Source organism: Lates calcarifer, linkage group LG21 (assembly GCF_001640805.2).
Source record: "Lates calcarifer isolate ASB-BC8 linkage group LG21, TLL_Latcal_v3, whole genome shotgun sequence".
Lineage (NCBI taxonomy): Eukaryota > Metazoa > Chordata > Actinopteri > Centropomidae > Lates > Lates calcarifer.
Genome location: NC_066853.1, coordinates 23,683,914 through 23,703,124, shown reverse-complemented (window position 1 = coordinate 23,703,124; position 19,211 = coordinate 23,683,914). Strand labels below are relative to the sequence as shown.

General features: G+C 39.7%; 1 protein-coding gene across 2 annotated transcripts in view; it reads left to right on the top strand.

Annotated features, from left to right (window-relative positions):
* The window catches only part of clcn2c (chloride channel 2c), a 147,067-nt gene that overhangs the window by 117,598 nt on the left and 10,258 nt on the right, over positions 1-19,211 (top strand). Inside the window, exons 17-23 of one of the 2 annotated variants that reach the window (XM_018684061.2) lie at positions 1,028-1,218; positions 2,792-2,903; positions 4,599-4,669; positions 5,144-5,218; positions 6,631-6,663; positions 16,503-16,541; positions 18,051-18,155. In XM_018684061.2, coding sequence (XP_018539577.1) covers positions 1,028-1,218; positions 2,792-2,903; positions 4,599-4,669; positions 5,144-5,218; positions 6,631-6,663; positions 16,503-16,541; positions 18,051-18,155 — 626 coding nt within the window. The remainder of the gene's footprint in view (positions 1-1,027; positions 1,219-2,791; positions 2,904-4,598; positions 4,670-5,143; positions 5,219-6,630; positions 6,664-16,502; positions 16,542-18,050; positions 18,156-19,211) is intronic. The other variant, XM_018684062.2, reaches the window with a different exon arrangement.

Sequence of the window (19,211 nt, the reverse complement as noted above, 5' to 3'; positions counted from 1 at the left end):
AGAGATTAAATATTACATTCATCACATTCACTCACTTGATGTTTGAAGAGGCAATTGCATAAAAATATATTTATAGACAGTCGAAGATACAATTAAAGATATTTTTAGACCTCTTAAACTGGTCATTGTGTCAAATTTTACCTTCAACCCTCAAGTTGATACTTTGATTTATAGTACTGGTACTGGCAATACTAAACCAACAAAAGAGACAGACTTTCCTGTCTTTTTATTAAGCTTATAATTTTAACAGTTAAAATTTCATCAAGAGATATGACAACAGTCAAAACAACTTATTCCTTCATCCACTACTTTGACACTAAATAATACAAAAGCTGTTTTTTTAGTATACCTTACCTACCTGAATATAATGTGTTGTGCTAATCACTGATGTCATATTGATGTCTGTGTTCAGTGTTGCTGATGTTGTTGGACTGAGCGTCCCTTCCAGTCTGTGCCATGAACAAATTCCAGCGACCTTGGTGGCATGCTCATTAAAGTGATTGATTGATTGACAAACTTGCCTGAGCACAGCTTGCTGATGTGGTCGTGCTCGCCACCTCACTGAAGTGCAAATTTGGTATTCCAGCACTGTCTCAATTATGCAATCGTGCAGGAACAATTAGCTGCGGCATTTAACCAAATACATAATCAGCACGTACTGTCACAAAGGCAATTACTTAAAGCAAGCGAGCTGCCACCCACCCGCACACACTCACACACGCACACTACTTAATACACATTCACTGCATTCTGGGCTCTTGTTATGTAACTCAGCTGATCTCTCTGCAGTGCTGCAACATGTGTTTGAAATCTCCTGCACTGCTCAATCCCCCTCCCCACCCCCCGAAGCTGTTTTACTGTCTTCCTCTCATCCTCCTGGTCCTTCTCTTTTTCCTGGCCTTACTCCTTTCTCTTTCTTCTCCTCCATAAAACCGCTGTCCTCTCCACTCTATCATCTTTTGCTTTCTTCTGCTACTTTTGTTCCTCTTTTCTCACTTCTCCCCTCTGTCTGTGTCTCCTTTCCCAGAGTCGATGATCCTGCTGGGATCCATCGAACGTGCCCAGCTCCAGTCACTGCTTTCCCAGCAGCTTGGTCGCCCAAGACGGCTGCAGTACATCAGGGAGCGAGCTGCTGCAGAGAAGAAACGCCTGTCGGTTGTATCAAACCCTGGCAGCGAGGACGACAGCCAACGGGCCAGTCAGGAAGTCCGCTTCCAGGTCAGGGTCACTGCAGGTGGAGAGATGGGGTGTGGTGGGAAACACCTTTGGCTTTTTTATATCTGTTGGATGAGCAAGTGCCTGTCAAGTATACAGTGACCAAGATACTGGACTGAAGCTTGTTAGCCCAGAAAAGTTGGACAAATGCTGATCTACACTCCATTATATGTGTATATATATGTAAGTGTAAGAGTGTAAGTGTGAGACGATACGCTCTTGAAGGTAATACTTGAAAGACAAAAACTCCTGGCTGGATGGTTTAAAAGAAGAGGAAGAACGGTCACACAGAAACACAGTGTTTTGTGTGTGTGACATGTTAATAGCTCAGTGCATTAATGTGTGTTATTAAGCCATCGATAACAGAGATAAGGAGATTGTATGAGGTTCAGTGTGTGTGTTTGTGTGTGTTTAAGGGAGAGAATTGGAAATAGACAGCTGTAGTTTTAGGTAGATGTCTAAATTGGTTCTAGGTCCTGTGTGTACTGCAGGGCTCCAAATGTCGATTTATCTCTTTGTTCTGTCTTCATTTCAATTTCATCTGTTTGCAGTGAGTGGCTGAGTAGAACACCCTCAGGCATAGATGTGGGGATGTGAGGGAGGACTGTGTGTGTGTGTGAGAGAGAGAGATGCTCATTTACCTTATCGCTCTTCTCTTTTCTTAATTTTTCTGACTTCATACCATCTTACCCTCTTTCCACTTTCTTTCATCAACACTTTTAAATGGTTTCCCCAGGCCACATAACCCTTAGCTCATTATTCAGTTTGACTATGGGTTTTTAAAGGTTAATAGGTGATGCTTTTAACATCTGTAAATGTAACCACTTTTATGCTAAAACTTAGGAATATGTAATTTTGCCCTGTTTTTGTGTATATCATTATAGCAGAAATCTAATTGAAATCATACCAATGTAGCTCAACCTCTTCCTTAAAGTAAGTTGTTTTACAGCTTTTCACTAGACTCGCCCACTTCTGTTACATATTTAAAGCAGATTTAAAATCAACAAACAAAAACACTACTATTCTTTTATTTCAGAATTACCTTGCAAAAGACAAAACTTAAAATGTAATAATTACAACATAGGAAAAGTATTAAAGAAACTTCATTCATATTCATATTTCTAATTTCAAGCAAGCATTTGATCTGTGAAACATTTCATAGCTGAAACCAAAATGTTCTCCCACTTCAGAAATGTATTAACATAACCCAACAAAAAATGTTTTTTAGGTCATGGAAATGCCAGCATGGAAAATCAGTTGAAGTCATGAGACTTTACATCAAGGCGAACATGAGAACCCCTCTTTTAGCTCTCAACTCCAGCACTTTCTTTCTTTATGTGCTCTTTCTTTTAGTTTTGCCTCTTTCCCCCTTTTGATTTTCCTCCATCTCATCACTCAGTAGAAGTACATCCATTTGTCTAATGAGTCCGCACTAAAAGAAAGAGGGGTTGACCGCTAAAGCAGGACTGGGGTTTGGGAGTTTTGAGTGCTGTTTCTTATCTTTGTTTGTATGTGTGTCTTTGTGCATGTGTCTGTGTATGCACGTGCGTGCGTGTGTTTGTGTGTGTGTGCGCAGATCTCTACTGAGGAATCATCCTTCAGTCCTACTCGTCCAGTTCCTTTGAAACCTCTCAAACCTGCTCTGAAGAGATCCTCTGTGGTTGAGCGACCCACCGAGATCCCCACCAGTAAGACACACACACACACACACACACACACACAGATACAAGTTTCCAAACAGTAGATAGATGAGACAATCAAGCAGAGAAAGAATGGGAGATTTAATAGATCCAGAAGGAGTGTCTGTAATGGCTTCTCTGTCTCTAAACTCAAATAACACTAAAAGTACCTCTTCGTCTCTCTCTCTCTCTCTCCCTCTCGTCTCTTAGATGATGAAAAAACTATTTTAGGATTCTCTGACTACAACTATCTTAATTGAAGCAAAAAAAACAAAAAAAAAAACACTTCCTCTTTATAGCATTGCGTGCATTTCAATTTCTCATATGTAATATGCTCTTGTGGCATGATATATGAGAAATAATTAATACTATAATAAGCATAAGAATTATTATTTAGGAAGTAATTATATTGAATGAATTTTAATTAGGTATTTCTAGAGCAAGTTGTACAAGGTTTACAGTAATTATGTTAATTTAGAATGTGTGATGTTTATTTTGCTAAATAGTAAAAAATCATTGGAAAAATGAATGTTTGTGATAAGATGACATATAGTTTAAGAGTTAAACATAATGTAGGGGAGAATCATAGTGGAGAGAGAATTCTCACATATTTTGCTGCTTCTATGGTAATGTTTTTCTTCAGGTAAATACTGAATCTTGTTGTGGTCTTGGTGTTTGAGTTTTCCTTTGGTGAAGAGCTTCACTGTTCTGTCTTCAGGCTGCACTGTAGCAGGAAGTTGCTCTGTCTTCCTCTGCTCATTGGTTGAAATGATACAGTTTGATTTCTTTGGCTTAGTTACATTTGTGTCCACTACTCTCAATGCCCAGGCTGTGGTCTCTCCACATGTCTGTTTTTTTTAGCTGTGTCTTTCTCGGTTTGTGGTAGCTTGTAGCACGACAATAATCTGCCACTCATTATTGTCTGTTAAGTTCTCAGTAGGATTGAAGTTCACTTTGTTGTAAATGTCCATGGGTTATTGTGTGTTTTCTTCTCTACCATATAGTAAAATTAGTTCAGTTTTGAATATTGACAGGTATCTGTCAATAACAATCCAGGAGTGAATGCAGCAGGGAGCTATAACACATGTTGCCACATGATAGTTCTACCTTGCTAGAAACCAATCAAAATAGACATGTTTGTCCTCGCATTAAAACATTAAAACACACCTCTCTTAGCCTGTCAGCTCTCACTAGCTGCCATGACACATGATATTCCAGGCAGTAGTAGCAATGATAATGCTAACTGAGACAACGCACAGTTAACACTGCAGGTAGTGAGAAATGAACACACTCTCCCAAAACATCAACCAGCAGCAGAGGTTAGCATAAATGTAATAGTGGTCTATACTGTTTAAATTTCCTGCTTCCTTCAACAGCACAGAACCTCTACTGGCATTAATAGCTAATTCTGCACCCTGGGCTCAGGCGCCCATATTGGAAACATGTGGTCTTTGTAGGTAGGTGGGGTTAGTATGGGTAGGCCTGAACATGTTTTTGTGGCATAGTAAGTCTCGATTTCATGGAAAATCAAGATCTTGGTCTTCTCTTGATTCATTATCAAAGCCCATGTCTGACAGCTGCTGTTGTAATGCTTCTTTAGATGGGACCAGTAACATTAGGCCTGCAAACAGATTATGTAACAGATGGAGACCAGGGATATCTGATGGTTTCACTGTTTTGATTATCTCTCTGTATCTCTTTCAGATGCACATGATAATTCTGGCATTACTTTAAAGAACCTGTTCTGTGCCAGTCCAGACACAGAAGGCCTGGAGGTGAGAGAGCCATGTCCTCGAATACACCCAGTAACAATGCCACTACACACACACACACACACACACACACACACACACACAGTAGCTCACATCCTGTCATTCACACATTCTCTACACCCACACAGTCCTATGCTATCTCTCACATACAGTCCTTCACGCTCTACAGTACAGCACCTCCCACACAAACACACACAGACACACACACAGTATCTCAGTCGGCCTCAATATAAAACCTTTTCACTTTGTCTCAGTCTTGCATCCTGCAAGGCTTTAAAGAAAAACTCACTCCTTCACCACCCTGCTAATGGCTTGTTTCATAGAAATTCAGAAAGTTTTCAATTTATTTTTTCCCCAGCTTTGCAATGAAGTTTGGTCATGTCAGAGTGGCATTGCAAAGAAGTTTATATTTTGCAAAGTCAAAGTGACACTGAGGTTGTTGTTAATATTATGTGCTTGTTCCTGATCATCCGGAAGAAAAACAACAACATGGAGAGCCCCACGTCTCCTGAGCTCAGGAAGCCGTCCAAAAGAGTCAGGATATCCGTCGTGGTAAGAGCCACCGATCGGGGCTACCCAAATGCCTGGAATCCGCCTGGCAACAGGTTCATCAGCCAATCAACTGATTGTCACCATGCCATTCCATTCCAGGGCTAATCCCAAATGCCGATGGCCAGGCTCAGCGAGAGCCCGTCTGTGCCATCGTGCCAAACAGTGTTGAACACCCTCGTCCTTGTCCAAACCTGTAAGCCCGCTGGTGATCTTTCACTGTCTCTAGATGCTTAAGTTGTTGGTTAGCGTTTATACAGACCACTTGATTACAATGCTACCAATGCTTGGTGCCAATGCCAATCGTGATATTAAATGCTTCGGTAACTTATCCATAGATATCCATGCTAGGGCGTCCCCATAGCTGAAAGCCAAAAGGCACATACCACATGGGCCTTAGTGCCCTGAGCAGCTGGTCCCCGGATCGACTCCCGGTCCAGCCAGACCTTTACTACATGTCATTTTCCTACTCTCGCTCCCTGTTTCCTGTTTCTCTCCACTGTCCTGTCAAAATAAAGGCGAAAAAGCCCCCCAAAAATAGTAAGTAAATTTATTCATCTTTTTACACACAAATGTTTCTTTTGACCCTAAACTCTTTATTTCATTGTCCTTTTTCATTATCATTATTATTATTATTATATTAACTTCCAGTGAGCTTCTTGTAGTCCTAACAAATTTAGCTTTTCTCAAACCTGTGAATTCCCTGTAGAAGTCAGTGTTCAAGGGGTGAAATTATATGCAACTACTATCAACTTACAATTAAAATGTGGTTGAGTTATGGGCAAGTGGTCTACGAGGACGAGGCTGTTCAACCAAGCATGCTGTGCTGTCCATCATCAACGGTCACCCGAGGCATCCAATCAGTGACTGCCTCCCAGAGCAGGTCCCACCCTGTTCCTGGAGTGACCCAAAGTCCCATTGCATTTCTTGTAATCGATGAAAGACACTGTGCTATGCCGTGTGTTTAATATGCAAGGGAGGGAGGGGGAGGGAACCACACTGGGGCGAGTCCTTCCGTGCATGCAGAGTTAAATATCAGAATAGGAGCATCATATCTCTTCATTAGGACCAGGCAGGTATCATCACAAACTGGGATGTAGCCCGCTGTCCAATTACCAGCGACCGCATATGCTCCAGCAGCGATGCATGTCAATCAATGAAACAAGTGTCTCATTATGAATTGAGACAAATGATTGCACAATACAAGATCATCCAGTGTTGCATGACAAATGATCACACAACATCAGTTTCTGAAAATCAAACTTTATTAAGCATTACATAATCAAGCATTCAGACAAAATATGTTTATTAGCATCAATAATTGATTTATAATCTAGCCTTTCCTCACATTAATTTTTCAAATAATCATAAAATTGTTTTTCACTCATCACATATAATGTCATTTCATTCACTAGGAGCCACCACCCAGCTTAAAGAGTTTCTCTGGGGTGAGCATGTTATCCACATTTCTTCTAAACATTTGTTTTTATTTCAATCCAGTATTAAGATGGAAGGGCAGATATAGACTCTCAATTTAAAATTTGCTTACTAACACACACAGTGGATCTTTGTCTTGATCATCTTTTATACCAGTTTTTGAAGTCACAGCTGTTACATAAAGCCACACGTTTCTACTGATTCAGTGCCTTAATCACCCACACATTAGAGAAACAACATTAGAGAGAGTGTTCTGATAGCGCCATTTGGTCTAGAATGACAGGAAGGTGTGTTCAAGGTAATATTACCGTGAATGTGACAGCTGAATTGGTTTCGCAATCTGTGTTTATTCACCCCACACAACCAGTGTACACCCCACACACCAACTGTACACTGAAAAACATCTTACCAGAACAAACCTTTTGTCAGTATCTTAACATAAATGTAATATAGGTTTTATTAATTTCAAGTCAAGTCAATTTAAAATTTCTAGTTGTTAACTTGTAAACATGAGTTGTTCTGACATTAGTTCATTCAACTGATTAAATTAAGTTTCTGAAGAAACATCAGCATATTTGCAGACTGCACTGTCTGAGAGTTAATGTTGCTCCTTATTTTGTCATTTGAAAAAGACGCATGAGAACTTCATACATGTTAACATAGTTCATGGTGGTTTATTCTAAAAAAACATGCGTGAAAAAGTTTGAATGTGTTACTTTTTGTGGGTAGCTCATACAGTACTTACTTCCAATGAAAACTAGCTTGCAGCATCACTACGTACAGTTTCTGACTGTATAAAATTGTGACATCTGCGCCCAGCATGTAAGATTTGCTTCGAATTCAGTCTGAACAGTCATTAACAGGCAGCAGATTAGGTGTTTGTTCTAAGGTTCATGGTGGTTTCCAGAGGGAATTCATTTTATAGCAGACAAAGAAAAAAACACAGAATCACACACACACACACAAAAGCAACTGCCCTGTGTAATTGGTGAGCTTCATTGATTTATCTATCAAATCTGTGTTGCTAGTTTAGCATATTAATCACTCACCCTAATGGAAATGTTTACTTGTACCAGACATTACGTTAATATATATATAATACATGACTACACCATTCTTCCCTCAGATTCTCCGTCATTATTGTGTAAGCGTGACTCTATTAGCGCTATTAATGATTTAGACTTGAGGCACTTAAAGGGCTCCATTAGTTTCACATGTCAGTGACAATTATTGAAGTCTGTACACATTTTCAATCATTCAGAAGCACAGAGAAGTGTCAGATCATTCCTCATCTATTGCTGCAGGGCCTGTGTATAAACCCGTGGTATTCGGCTGATAAATTACACTGTGAAGTCTTAATCTTGTTTATAAGTCAAGGAAAACACTTGCAACACCATGTTCTCAAAGCATGCACTGTTCCCATCAGGTTTGTCCAATGGATCTCAAAGGACTTTCAACTGCAAGTCCAGTTTGACTTTTCTAATATCTAGCTCTGCGGTTTTCTGAAATGACCAGTGTCAGCTATGAAATACCACAAAATATGGTCCCAAAATCCAGCACTTTGGTTCCTGCACACAATCCATGCTTCACAGTAACACAGCAGAAGTCAAACTTGCCCAGAGAAAAGTACAGAATTAGTAACAGAGGAGGCGCGCTGGGAGTGTTTTTTCTTTTGGTGGCATAAAATATGAACCCTCCGGCGTGTATTTCACACCATGACACCACAGTGCTCGTGTTGAGTTGTGTGGCAGCAAAAGACCATGGAGACGGTATTACACCGGAGGAACTTTAGTTTGAGGTGAATGAGGAAATACATTTCTTCAGCTGTAGTAATGAAAGAGATTAATCAAAAGAAAATGTACGAGTTTCACATATTTACAACAGAAGTGCTGCTCATTACATGGTCTGTCTGTCTTTGAGGCAATGTCTGTGCAACAGCACAGCACATTTATACTCAGGTAGCTAAAAATCACATTGATTGTCCTGATGGGGTGCTACATTAAAGGTCAGAATTTTAAAAACTTTGAAAAGTCATAAGTGCTACACCACTGTTTCCATTTTAGTGAAATTTGAAAGCAATGAAACCTCATTATTGATTTGCCACAGCATGGTATATTATTCCTGTGAAATTGCATGTTTCATTAAGCATATTAGTTAGTAGGCACAGTAGGGATTCAGGGACATGGGGGGGTTCTTGGCACCCTTGGTAAAATATAGCTCTGTTCACACAAGACTAGTTTTACGTTGGGGTCTCAAGTGATTTGCAACAAATGCAGAGGTGGTTTAAGCTGTTAATCTGGCACAAAGCCACCAATCTGTAATTGCTCTACATATAACCAGACATGTTTCAACACAGGTCCTCTGACAGAATCCCTCTGAATCACATTGACTTAGGGTCGTATATTCTACAGTTTTTTAATTTCTCTTCTGAGTCACAAATTATTGAGGCTGCAGTTAACAATATTGATGTAATCAATTACAGGTTTAGGTGCAAATTTAGGAAGTCCATGTAGCACACTCATTTACAGAAGGTTTAAAGTAAGGAATATAGTACCTTTCAACTGATTCAATACAGACTTCAGGAATACTTTAGTGTTTACTACTGGTCTATGTCATGGAACATTTCAGAAGAGATCATTTATTTGTCTTTGCTCTGTAAATCCGAGGAAAAATTGACTTCATCCAGTGTGAATGCGTCACATGAAAAACTGACACAGTGGATCCTAATATTTTGTTAATTAAATTATATCCCCAAGTGTTATGTGAATAGCATTTTAAAAATTGTGTAATTTATTTATAATTTAAGCCACTAAAACATTGCCTTATTTTCTGCAATAATTTGGGCAATTTGGATAATTTGAAAATGTTATTTCACAATAATATGTTTTTCCTCTAGATTGATACAAATATTAGAAATAGCATTCCACAAATGTATTTATTGACTATTGATTTATTGTATTTATGACTTTCTGTCTCTCTGAATTTGTGTCTTCCCAACATTTGAAACCAAACCTGCACCCCTGGTTGCAACAGAAACCTTTTAGTTCTTGAGATTAATGGAAATCTGTGGCCTAAGTGTGAAATAGTTTTGGCACCCCAGCATGTAAAATATATCTCAGTACCAGTTTAGGCACTACTAACTAATGTCAGCCTTAGTAGAAGGCTATCTTATATACGCTCATTTTTATTTCTGATTTTATGCCCTGCACATACAGTTTTACAGTGTTTAACATTAATTGGTGGACACCCATCAAGCTTCCAGTGGCCCTTCCAGTCTGCCACTTCTGGCTGTAATTTAATAAAGTCCAGTGATTTGTTAAGTGTACCCATGAGGAGCATATTGTATGGTCAGCGCTGAGACAGATGGTATATTACTGGTGCAGTGAATTTTGGATGTGTTAAGTGTGCCTAGAAGCATGTTTGTCATTATTACCTTGCAGTGAGCTAATTAGTAATGAACCTCTGTAGCACTTGGTGTGTGTGTATTTAAAGTACCATTAGCCAGTGAGCCTGTTTTCCCTGTCATCAGGTGTTATTATTAACATTCAGCAGTGCACGTGGCAGAGAGCAGTGCTGATTACAGCATTGCTCTGAGCCCACCGAGGCTCCAAAGGCCTGAGCCGGAATATAGACAAACAAATGTATCCTTTTTTTTTTCCTCCCAAGACTTCTGAGTTACACCCCCCCAGGCGGAAGAGAAATCAAGTTATTACCTCCCCGCCCTCTCCTTCCTTCAGCTCTACTCTCATAGTTTTTCTTTCATTCTTTGTTTCTCGATCCAGTTTAATCTCTGCAGCTCTGCTTCACGCTCTTCGTCCATCTTTAGCACTTTTCTAAAGCCCTCCTCCCCTTTTTCTATCGCTGTCATTTGTCCCCACCAACCCCTCCCCACCCACTCCCCTCCATCCTTCCATCTAAGCTGTGAAATATTGATGCAGAGTAAATGACATCAGTAGTCTGTTTCAGAGAAATAATGCCACCCAGCCTCTCAGTCTCTCCTCACTGTTTTTCTCATTATTTTTCCCCCACTCTTGCATCTTCGTAATGCCTCCATGCTTTATTTATGATGGCTTGTGGGCTCAGTTTTTTTGGCACCTTGCTTCTCTCTCTTTATTTCTTTGAGGTTTTTGTTTGTTTGTTTGTTTCCTCAGATCGTTGGGGATTGTGTGTCTTTCTCTCTTGCACACTTACATGGTAATACGCACATATGATGCAAGAGAGAAAAGACAAGTTGCATTGAAGTGTTGGCAGAGTAACGTGTTCTCTTTGCTTGCTGTCTTAATTGTGTTGTGTGTGTATGTGTGTAATGAGGCCTCTTTCTCAGCTTCTCTACCTAAACTGAATTCTGAGTATCTGTTTGGCTGTTCACACTCCACTGCATCAGTATCACCTTCTGTGAATAGCAACAGAAATCAAAGCCCAGGGACAAAAACAAGAAATTGCTTTTATTTTATACATATGTATATTGTCAGTTGTCCACCTTGAATAGCAATCCAGGAAAATCATAGAGCAGATCTTAGAGACAGTTACAGCTTTGGTAAAGAATGTAAAGAAAGCATCAGTGACAGAGAAGAAGTATTTGATCTAAGCAATTTTACTAAGCTGAGAGAAACAGGATTTCACAATTGGTCTGACATGTTTATCCAACATTATTATGAAAAATAACTGCAGATTTTCACAATTATCAGTGATGCAGGGAGATAATGAGCTAAGTCACTGTGACATCTGGAGCCAAACTGCTGAGGCCAATTACACACATTTCAGTGTTTTTGGCACCCAGCTGCATGGAATTTAGGGACATTTTATTACAGGCTAATGTGCAGCTTAGAGGAAAGTGCAGTTTCTTTTTTTCTATTTCTCAGATAGAGCTGAAATATATTTTAGTGGTATCAGCATAAAATTGGAAGTTGGTGTTTTGGGTTCAAGGAACTGGTTGTACCCTTTGTTTCTAAGTTCAGACTCAGCCTAGTTGTGATATAAGTGCTCACACATCACTAAATTAAAATAGGTTGCACCTCATAAACTAGTTCTTACATAGAGATTAGTTGTTACTACATGTATGTACATACCCAGTAGTTTCCAGATGGAAATGCTGCATAGCTAACTGAACCAATTAACCAATCCTAAATTGACTTGGTGACCCACTGAGATGAAAGAATAAATTAGGTAATATGTTAGCATAATTAGATATTTCTCACAACTCTGCTACTAACTCTGAAACACAAAGTCATACTAAGTTACCAATATCATTTCACTCTTAAAAATGTTATTTATGGAAGCTGCATTACAACTTGTGATGCTTCCTTCACATTATTGATTTTTTCTAATTGATTGATGATTAATTGAATAGCACTACAGGTTCCTAACAACCACTTAAAACTTTCATTAGGTCTTTTGTAGCTAAGACATTCCATAAGTAAGGACGGATTTTTCACATAAACTTAGTAATGAATTTGTGATTAGCTGGTCATGCTAAGATAAACTGAAGCCTGCATGTCATAATCTGTAGTCTCCTTGGTGTCACTATTTACACAAGTATCCACCAGATATAACTGCTGCACAAATGGTTGACAAACCTAACGTCACCTTGCTAGTGTTTGACCTGCTCAAACTGAAGAGACCAGAGAGTTCAAGATGACAGGATGATTTTCTGCAATACTCACATGTAGTTCTAAGACAAGTAATGATGGTTACCAACTAACAGACTAATAGACTAACAGAAGATTAAAACTTGTTGTTGTGATGATCCCTGACTGACTGTGACAGAAGAGATTACAGTATAAGATACTCTTTTTCAAGAACTGTACAGCAAGAAAGTTGAATTCTGAAATAAGGCACTTATTTCAATTATTAAAATAGTCAGGGTCAAGTGTTAGCTCTTTCAGAATAGGTTCAGTGAAAGCAAGATTTAAGTTGTATTACAAAGACACTGACTCCATTAAAATTGTCCTTCAAGTATCTGATCGGAAGAATATTCAGGGAATCGGATGAAGTTTTCATTCCCTGAATAATTTCAGACAACAGAGAAGCGATACACAGTAGAGAGCGTGAACTTATCTGGAAAAGATGAGTGTGACACACTGACTGTAATTTGTTTTGAGGGTGAACTGTTTTGATGCTTGATATCGGATACTTCCAGAGTGAGGAATTCATCACAGGTTTTAGAATGTCAGTGGAAGGATTTGCAATATTAAAAAGCAACATCAAATCAGTCACTTTGGGCTTTTGACAGATGTCACTCAGATAGTCTCAAGGTTTAGCCAGTGATCTTGGGTTTGCTTCCCGAATAGTAACTACAGCACCGTAGCCTTATCATATAGAGCAACTACCCACCATTTTGCAATTTTTCAGAAAGCTGTTGTGACTTGGACAGCATCATTAACACCACTGTAGTATGAGCAAAGCTATTAATTATGTTATTTCGCTATTGTGTTAAACCAATCAGATACACAGATAAGGCAGTAATAGAATGTGAAAGCAATAAGCAAAGTGAGCATTGCCTGCACTTGAGTGATAAGTAATTATTGTTGCAATGTTTCCCTGTTGCACCATGTAGTGTGTGGTACAGGCAGCAGTTAGAGAAACGACAGACATTACGGAAATGAACGTAAGTGTGAGAGATGAACTCAATAGCATCTTTTGTCATTGAAACAAACTGTTATACAGAGAACAGAGAGTAGTGTCTTAATGATAATGATGCTGTTGCTAAAATCAGACATGTTTATACACACTAATACACTCTGCACTGTAGCGCAGAGCATCATCAATATTAATTACTCACAGATGTTGGAGATCGTCTGTGTTATTTACGTGCATTATTATTTATAATGGGAAGTATTGCATGTGGATCGCATGATAATTCATATATATGTATTTTCTCTCACATATTGGCTGATGCTGGTATATTATTGATAAGCCATTAATACTGGCTGACTGATATCAGCTAGGCTCTAGTATGAACATGATCCAAAGAGGCAAGACCCACATTACATGCAGGAGGTTGTAATCTTGCTTGAGGTGAGTTGGTCCAGCAGCAGTACAAGCAGAACTAAAGCTAATAAACTTTTACTGTTTGTTACAATGACCTTATAACAAAATTGTTTAATTTTAACACATTACATGGGTTGGTATGTTCTCCCTGAGCCTGCGTAGGTTCTCTCCAGCTTCCTCCCATGTCCAAAGACATGCAGCTTAGGTTAACTTGTGACTCTAAGTTACCCGTAGGTGTGAATGTGAGTGTGAATAGTTGTTTGTCTGTATGTGTTGGCCCTGTGATGGACTGGCGATCTGTCCAGGGTGTAGCCCGCCTCTTGCCCAATGTCAGGTGGGATAGGCTCCAGCCCCCCCAACAACCCTTAACAGATAAGCGGTATAGATAATGAATGAATGAATGTGGTGGTATCTAGCCATGCAAATAGTTGTGGTTAATGCATTATTTGTATCTCAGAATTCTACTGGCACCCCAATAAAGTGCAGGTGAATGGAAATTTTGTATGTGCTCCTCAAAGCATTGAAAACATTTCAAGTGTCCTCATTGTGAATCACAATTTGTACAGATCTTCATGGTTCCCAGACAATGTATCCTAATGATTTTGGTCATTCTCTACTTTTCCTCCAGTTTCCTCCTTTTGTGGAAATATCTCAGATCTTAGAGGGATTGCAGTGAAATTTGGCACAGACATTCATGTCCCTCAGAGGATAAAACATAAACATTCTGATTCCCTGACCTTTCATCTAGCGCCATCTTCAGGTCAGTTGTGAAGACACTCCTGTGAATGCTTTGCGTGAAGCACTCCTACTTTCTATATTCACTTCCATTGTATTGGAGTGGCAGTTTCCAGACACGTATTCTTCAAAACCTGAGCAAATAAAACTGAAACTTTCTGCTTCACTAAATACCACTAGGTGTAACAGACAGAATATTTTGGGATCTGTATGAACTGGCCCTTTAAACCATGCTGATTTTAAATTTAGATCAGAAGACAAAGATACTAATCCTTCCCTTCAACAAAAATTGGAAGTTTAAAGAAAGCCTTACCACCACCCCTTCCATCTGCTGTAGGCTGAATAAAGAAGGGACTATCCCAGAGATGGATAGTCATCCAAATCTCCACAATCATCAAACTCTCTTCATTATATGCTTTAGTTAACTACATAATCCTACAGTGTGTGTATGATGCAGCTGTCTTTGGTGTTGATTGTCTGTTCTCTGCTGACCCAGTCTTGGATGGTTGCCACTGATAGAGGGATCTGGTCACTGGATGTTAAAATGGATCACTGCAAGAGGAGGGAGGGAGGGAGGGAAAAGAAGAGCAATGGACCTTTCTAATCTTTGTCTGGTCACAGAAACAGCACAGCAAGCAATACAGCTTCATCAGCCCATTGTCAGCACTCTGGATTCTGCTGCCTCTCACATGCCTCTGCCCCCCCCACACACACACATGCACACACACACTTGCACGCTCATTCAAAGCTCATTTGAATATGCCCACACAGTTCCTCTGATTTCACTGTCAGTCACATGCAAAATCACAAAGTTTACTCTCTCTACACAGACACATGCACATGCACACACAAACTCTCTTGCCTCACTCATGTTTCCAGAAGCAGAGATTTGCTCTCTTAATAGAGCAGCTAATCTTTCTGAAAGCACCTATTTTGCATGCACAGTCCCACCTTTCTCCCTCTCTCTCCGTCTCTCAAAAAACCACCTTCTTCTGCAAACACACACAGAGAGAGAGAGAGAGAGAGAGAGAGAGACCAAAATGATTTGATCTCCCCATCTTTCTTTAGTTTTCATTTTACCCCTGGAACAACCATGTGTCTTTGCGACATTCAGAGTGCCCTTGTGTTTTGTGACAAGCAGAATGATCAGTGAGACAGTAGTGATAAAGTGCTGTAGGTGTGTGTGTGTGTGTGTGTGTTTGTGTTTGTGTTTGTGTTTGTGTTTGTGTTTGTTTTGGCTCATCAAGTCCAAGCACCTCTGGCCTCCGCTTGCATAATGCTACAGTAGGGCACCTCTTCTCTACCCCTGCGGCAACAGTTGCTAGGGTTACCAGTAAGTCAGGCACCACAGCGATGAGGATAAATGAGCTCAGGGCTCCCATCAGCCCTTGGGTCAGACACACTCTGCCTTCCTCTCTCTCTCTCTAACACACACGTACACACATATATACACATGTTCTCCTACATTCAATCCTGAAACAGTAAAGACCTGTACTCAAGCACATGGCTAAACACTTTGAAATCGCATTTCACAGTCCATCAAACACACACACACACACACACAGAGCTGCATAGACACCTTGTGGTAATGTTCTCACACAACCAGTTGTACTTTTCCATCACCCAGACCTTTGTAGTGTTCTCCTTGTTTCTCTGTAAAGCTCTGGGTTGCTAGTTTGACTCCATCTTGTCAAACAGTGTCAGCTTGTCAGTTATGAGCCGTGAGCTCCAAGAGCGCCACAGATCCATCATTATAATGATCATCTGTTCTGACATCTCATACATCACATCCCCCGCACTCATTAAATGTACTGTAGTCGCTCCTTTAGTCACTCATTCCATTTCTGTCCATCTGTCTCAATAGGGCAGCACTCTATAACACTTATGATGTGATGCATGGGTGATGATGTGTTTTCAATGTGTCATTTTACCTTCTCTGCACAGATGCAGTGGAGGGGGGACAGGTGAAAAGAGCAAACAAATGTGCATTGAGATGATAAACAACTGGATAACATTGTCATGTATTTGTGTGGCACACTTTAGATTTCTTTATGTTTCTGTGTTAAGTGTGTACTATATCTATGTTTTCTGCGCTGACTGTTCTCCTGTTCTTTCCTTTGTGCAGGATGATGGAGATATGGAGGACGACATGACCATCAGAGAGGTAAGACGGACATACATACATGCACGCACACACACACACACACAATACATCCAGTGAGAGTAAAGCAGCAAAGGGTCACAGTCTCCAGAGATTAGCTATTATCTGTGGAACAATCAGAACAGTCTTTTTTCTGAAATGCATAAAGTAGTGATAGTGTGAAAGGTGCAATGGAATTTTATTTTGTTTGTGCCTTTCAGAATCATATTTAAGTGACTGAGCACCACAAATTGAGTGTGCGAAGAAATGGGTGTTTACCAGCTACAAGCCTTTAAAGTTGAATCACAAAGCTTTTGATGAAGAGTTCATCTGCCATCATTTGCCACGATAGTGTGAATGTTGTTTCCCAACCTCAAGAAGGAGAATCTGGAAGCAAGGCTTTTGTTAAGGGACAAATTCAGCTGCGGATAAATACACATCTGTTTCTTCTGTGAATATTTTTACTTAGTCACCTAGTGCAATAGAGGGGTTCACTGATGTGTTTTTGACATTTTGTCTGGACAATAATGGAGCTCCATGACTCAGAGGATTAAGGGCTACTATAACATCAGGCTTTGGATACACACACAATACTTATTAGAGGGATACATTCATTGTTGCTTTTGGTCTTTTCATGGGATTTGTTGACAGAAGAAAAGAGAGCATGACCAGACTTATCTTAACAGCTATCAAACACATTGCATTCTTGGTATCATTCTTCAAAAACCTGTATTTCTCTAACTCAAACCTCAGCTTGCGTTTGATGACATCACGCTCTAACAGACTCTGCTTTTCAGATTTCTCAATATCCCCAGACGGAAAGATTACCCTCGAGTCTTATATTTTTGGATATGACATCATTCATAATTCATCCATCAACAGCACCTCTCATTTCCTCTCTGTCAGCCGCACATTCCTCACTTTTCCCACCTCCATCCCCTCTTTTCTATCTCCGAATCACTCATCGCTCTCCTCTCATACATCTGCCATGTCATCGCTTCTTGCTACGTCTCCCTTCCTTGTTCGCCGTTCACCTTCTTCACTGTCCATCGTTGTAGGCCTCATATGATTTATAGAGTCATTCAGTGCAGGGTCTGGTCCATTGATTGTCTATCAGAAGGAGGTGATTTGTCTGGAGGTGGTATGGGATTATTTGATGCCTTTGCCCTCTGGTTAGTGACTGACACCAGACATAAAGACATTGTCTGTTAACAGCATCTATTACTGTGTCACCCCAAGTTTTATAGTCAGTCAAAAAAATAATTGATTGGTCAACAAAGTCAGGCAGGAACCCTGGGAATCAACATTTTATCAGAGATGAAAGTGAAATCAGTGTCATCCTACTTGTGTTATAGTTGGATACAACACAGTTTATTCAATCACCTATTTAATCTAATTGATCAATACTACCCTGGCTGTTGAAAGTCCTTAAATGCTACAGAGGCTCTTCTCTTTTTCCCTCTTTTGTTAGCAAATCTTTGGTGATATTTAACTCTCATCACTCATTTCCCTCATCCTCTGTGTGTTTTGCAGATTGCAGAATGGGAGGAGAAGCAGCTTGATGAGCAGGTCAACTTCAACAACTGCAAGATCGACCCCGCCCCGTTCCAGCTGGTGGAGCGCACGTCGCTGCATAAGGTCTGATTGTAAATATAGCTGTTGTTCAGCCTCTGTGTGTGTCTCAAACTGGAGCACAAATGTGCGTCCTTGCGACTAGGTGTGTATCTTAGTATGGTGTTTCAGGTTATCCACGCTGATAAAACACTGATACCCCTGAATTTGATTGTTTCTGTGATTCCTGGTGTACAATAACTGCTTCAATTATGGGAACATGTGCATCAGTGCTTACTCATTGATTTTGGCAAGCCAAGTTAATTTGTATAGCGCTTGTCAAATCAAACAACAAGGCAATTTAAAGTGTTTCACATAAGAAATAAAAAGGCAATAGGACAAGATACAAAAAAACACATAACTTTATGAAAGACACATAAATAGAATTTAAAATAGTAAAATAAAATTGAAAAAATAAAAGTTACATCTCACCTTCAATGCAATGCTAGATATTAGTAAATATTCCCAAATTTAATTTCATTAAAGATAGTGGCACACCGAAAGGTTTTAAGCCTTGTTTTAGAGTTGGAGCAATCCTCAAGTTGAGTTTGTTCCACATTTGTGGTGCATAAAAGCTGAATGCTTCTCCATGTTTGGTTTTGTAAACCCATACCACAACATCTCAAAGGCCTGGACAGAACATAATGTGTCTGTAAAGAGAAAAGCATTAACATATTTTTTCTAAAACATGAAGATGTTGGACAGAAGAGGCCCAACAATAGAGCCATGGGGAACTCCACCTCATTTATGTGTAATTACAGATTGATTGAAAGCAGTTCCCTATCCTACAACAAAGATATATATATATTCCCACAATTATACATTATAAGTCAACAAGATGGTTGTTTTAAGTCATGGTTGTTTTATATATCGGTGAAGCAGCTTCTTTACACACACTGTAAAAGATTTGAGTTTGTTAGGGAGCATCTAGAAACGCAGCACTAACTACTGGAATGAACAAGTTCACCTACATAAGCAGTTACTCCTTTAAACACAGCTCTTCAATAAACCTGATGCCCCTATATTAAAACAAATGAACAGGCTTTTTTAGACCTTTTCTGTGAATTTGGACATACTGCCAGA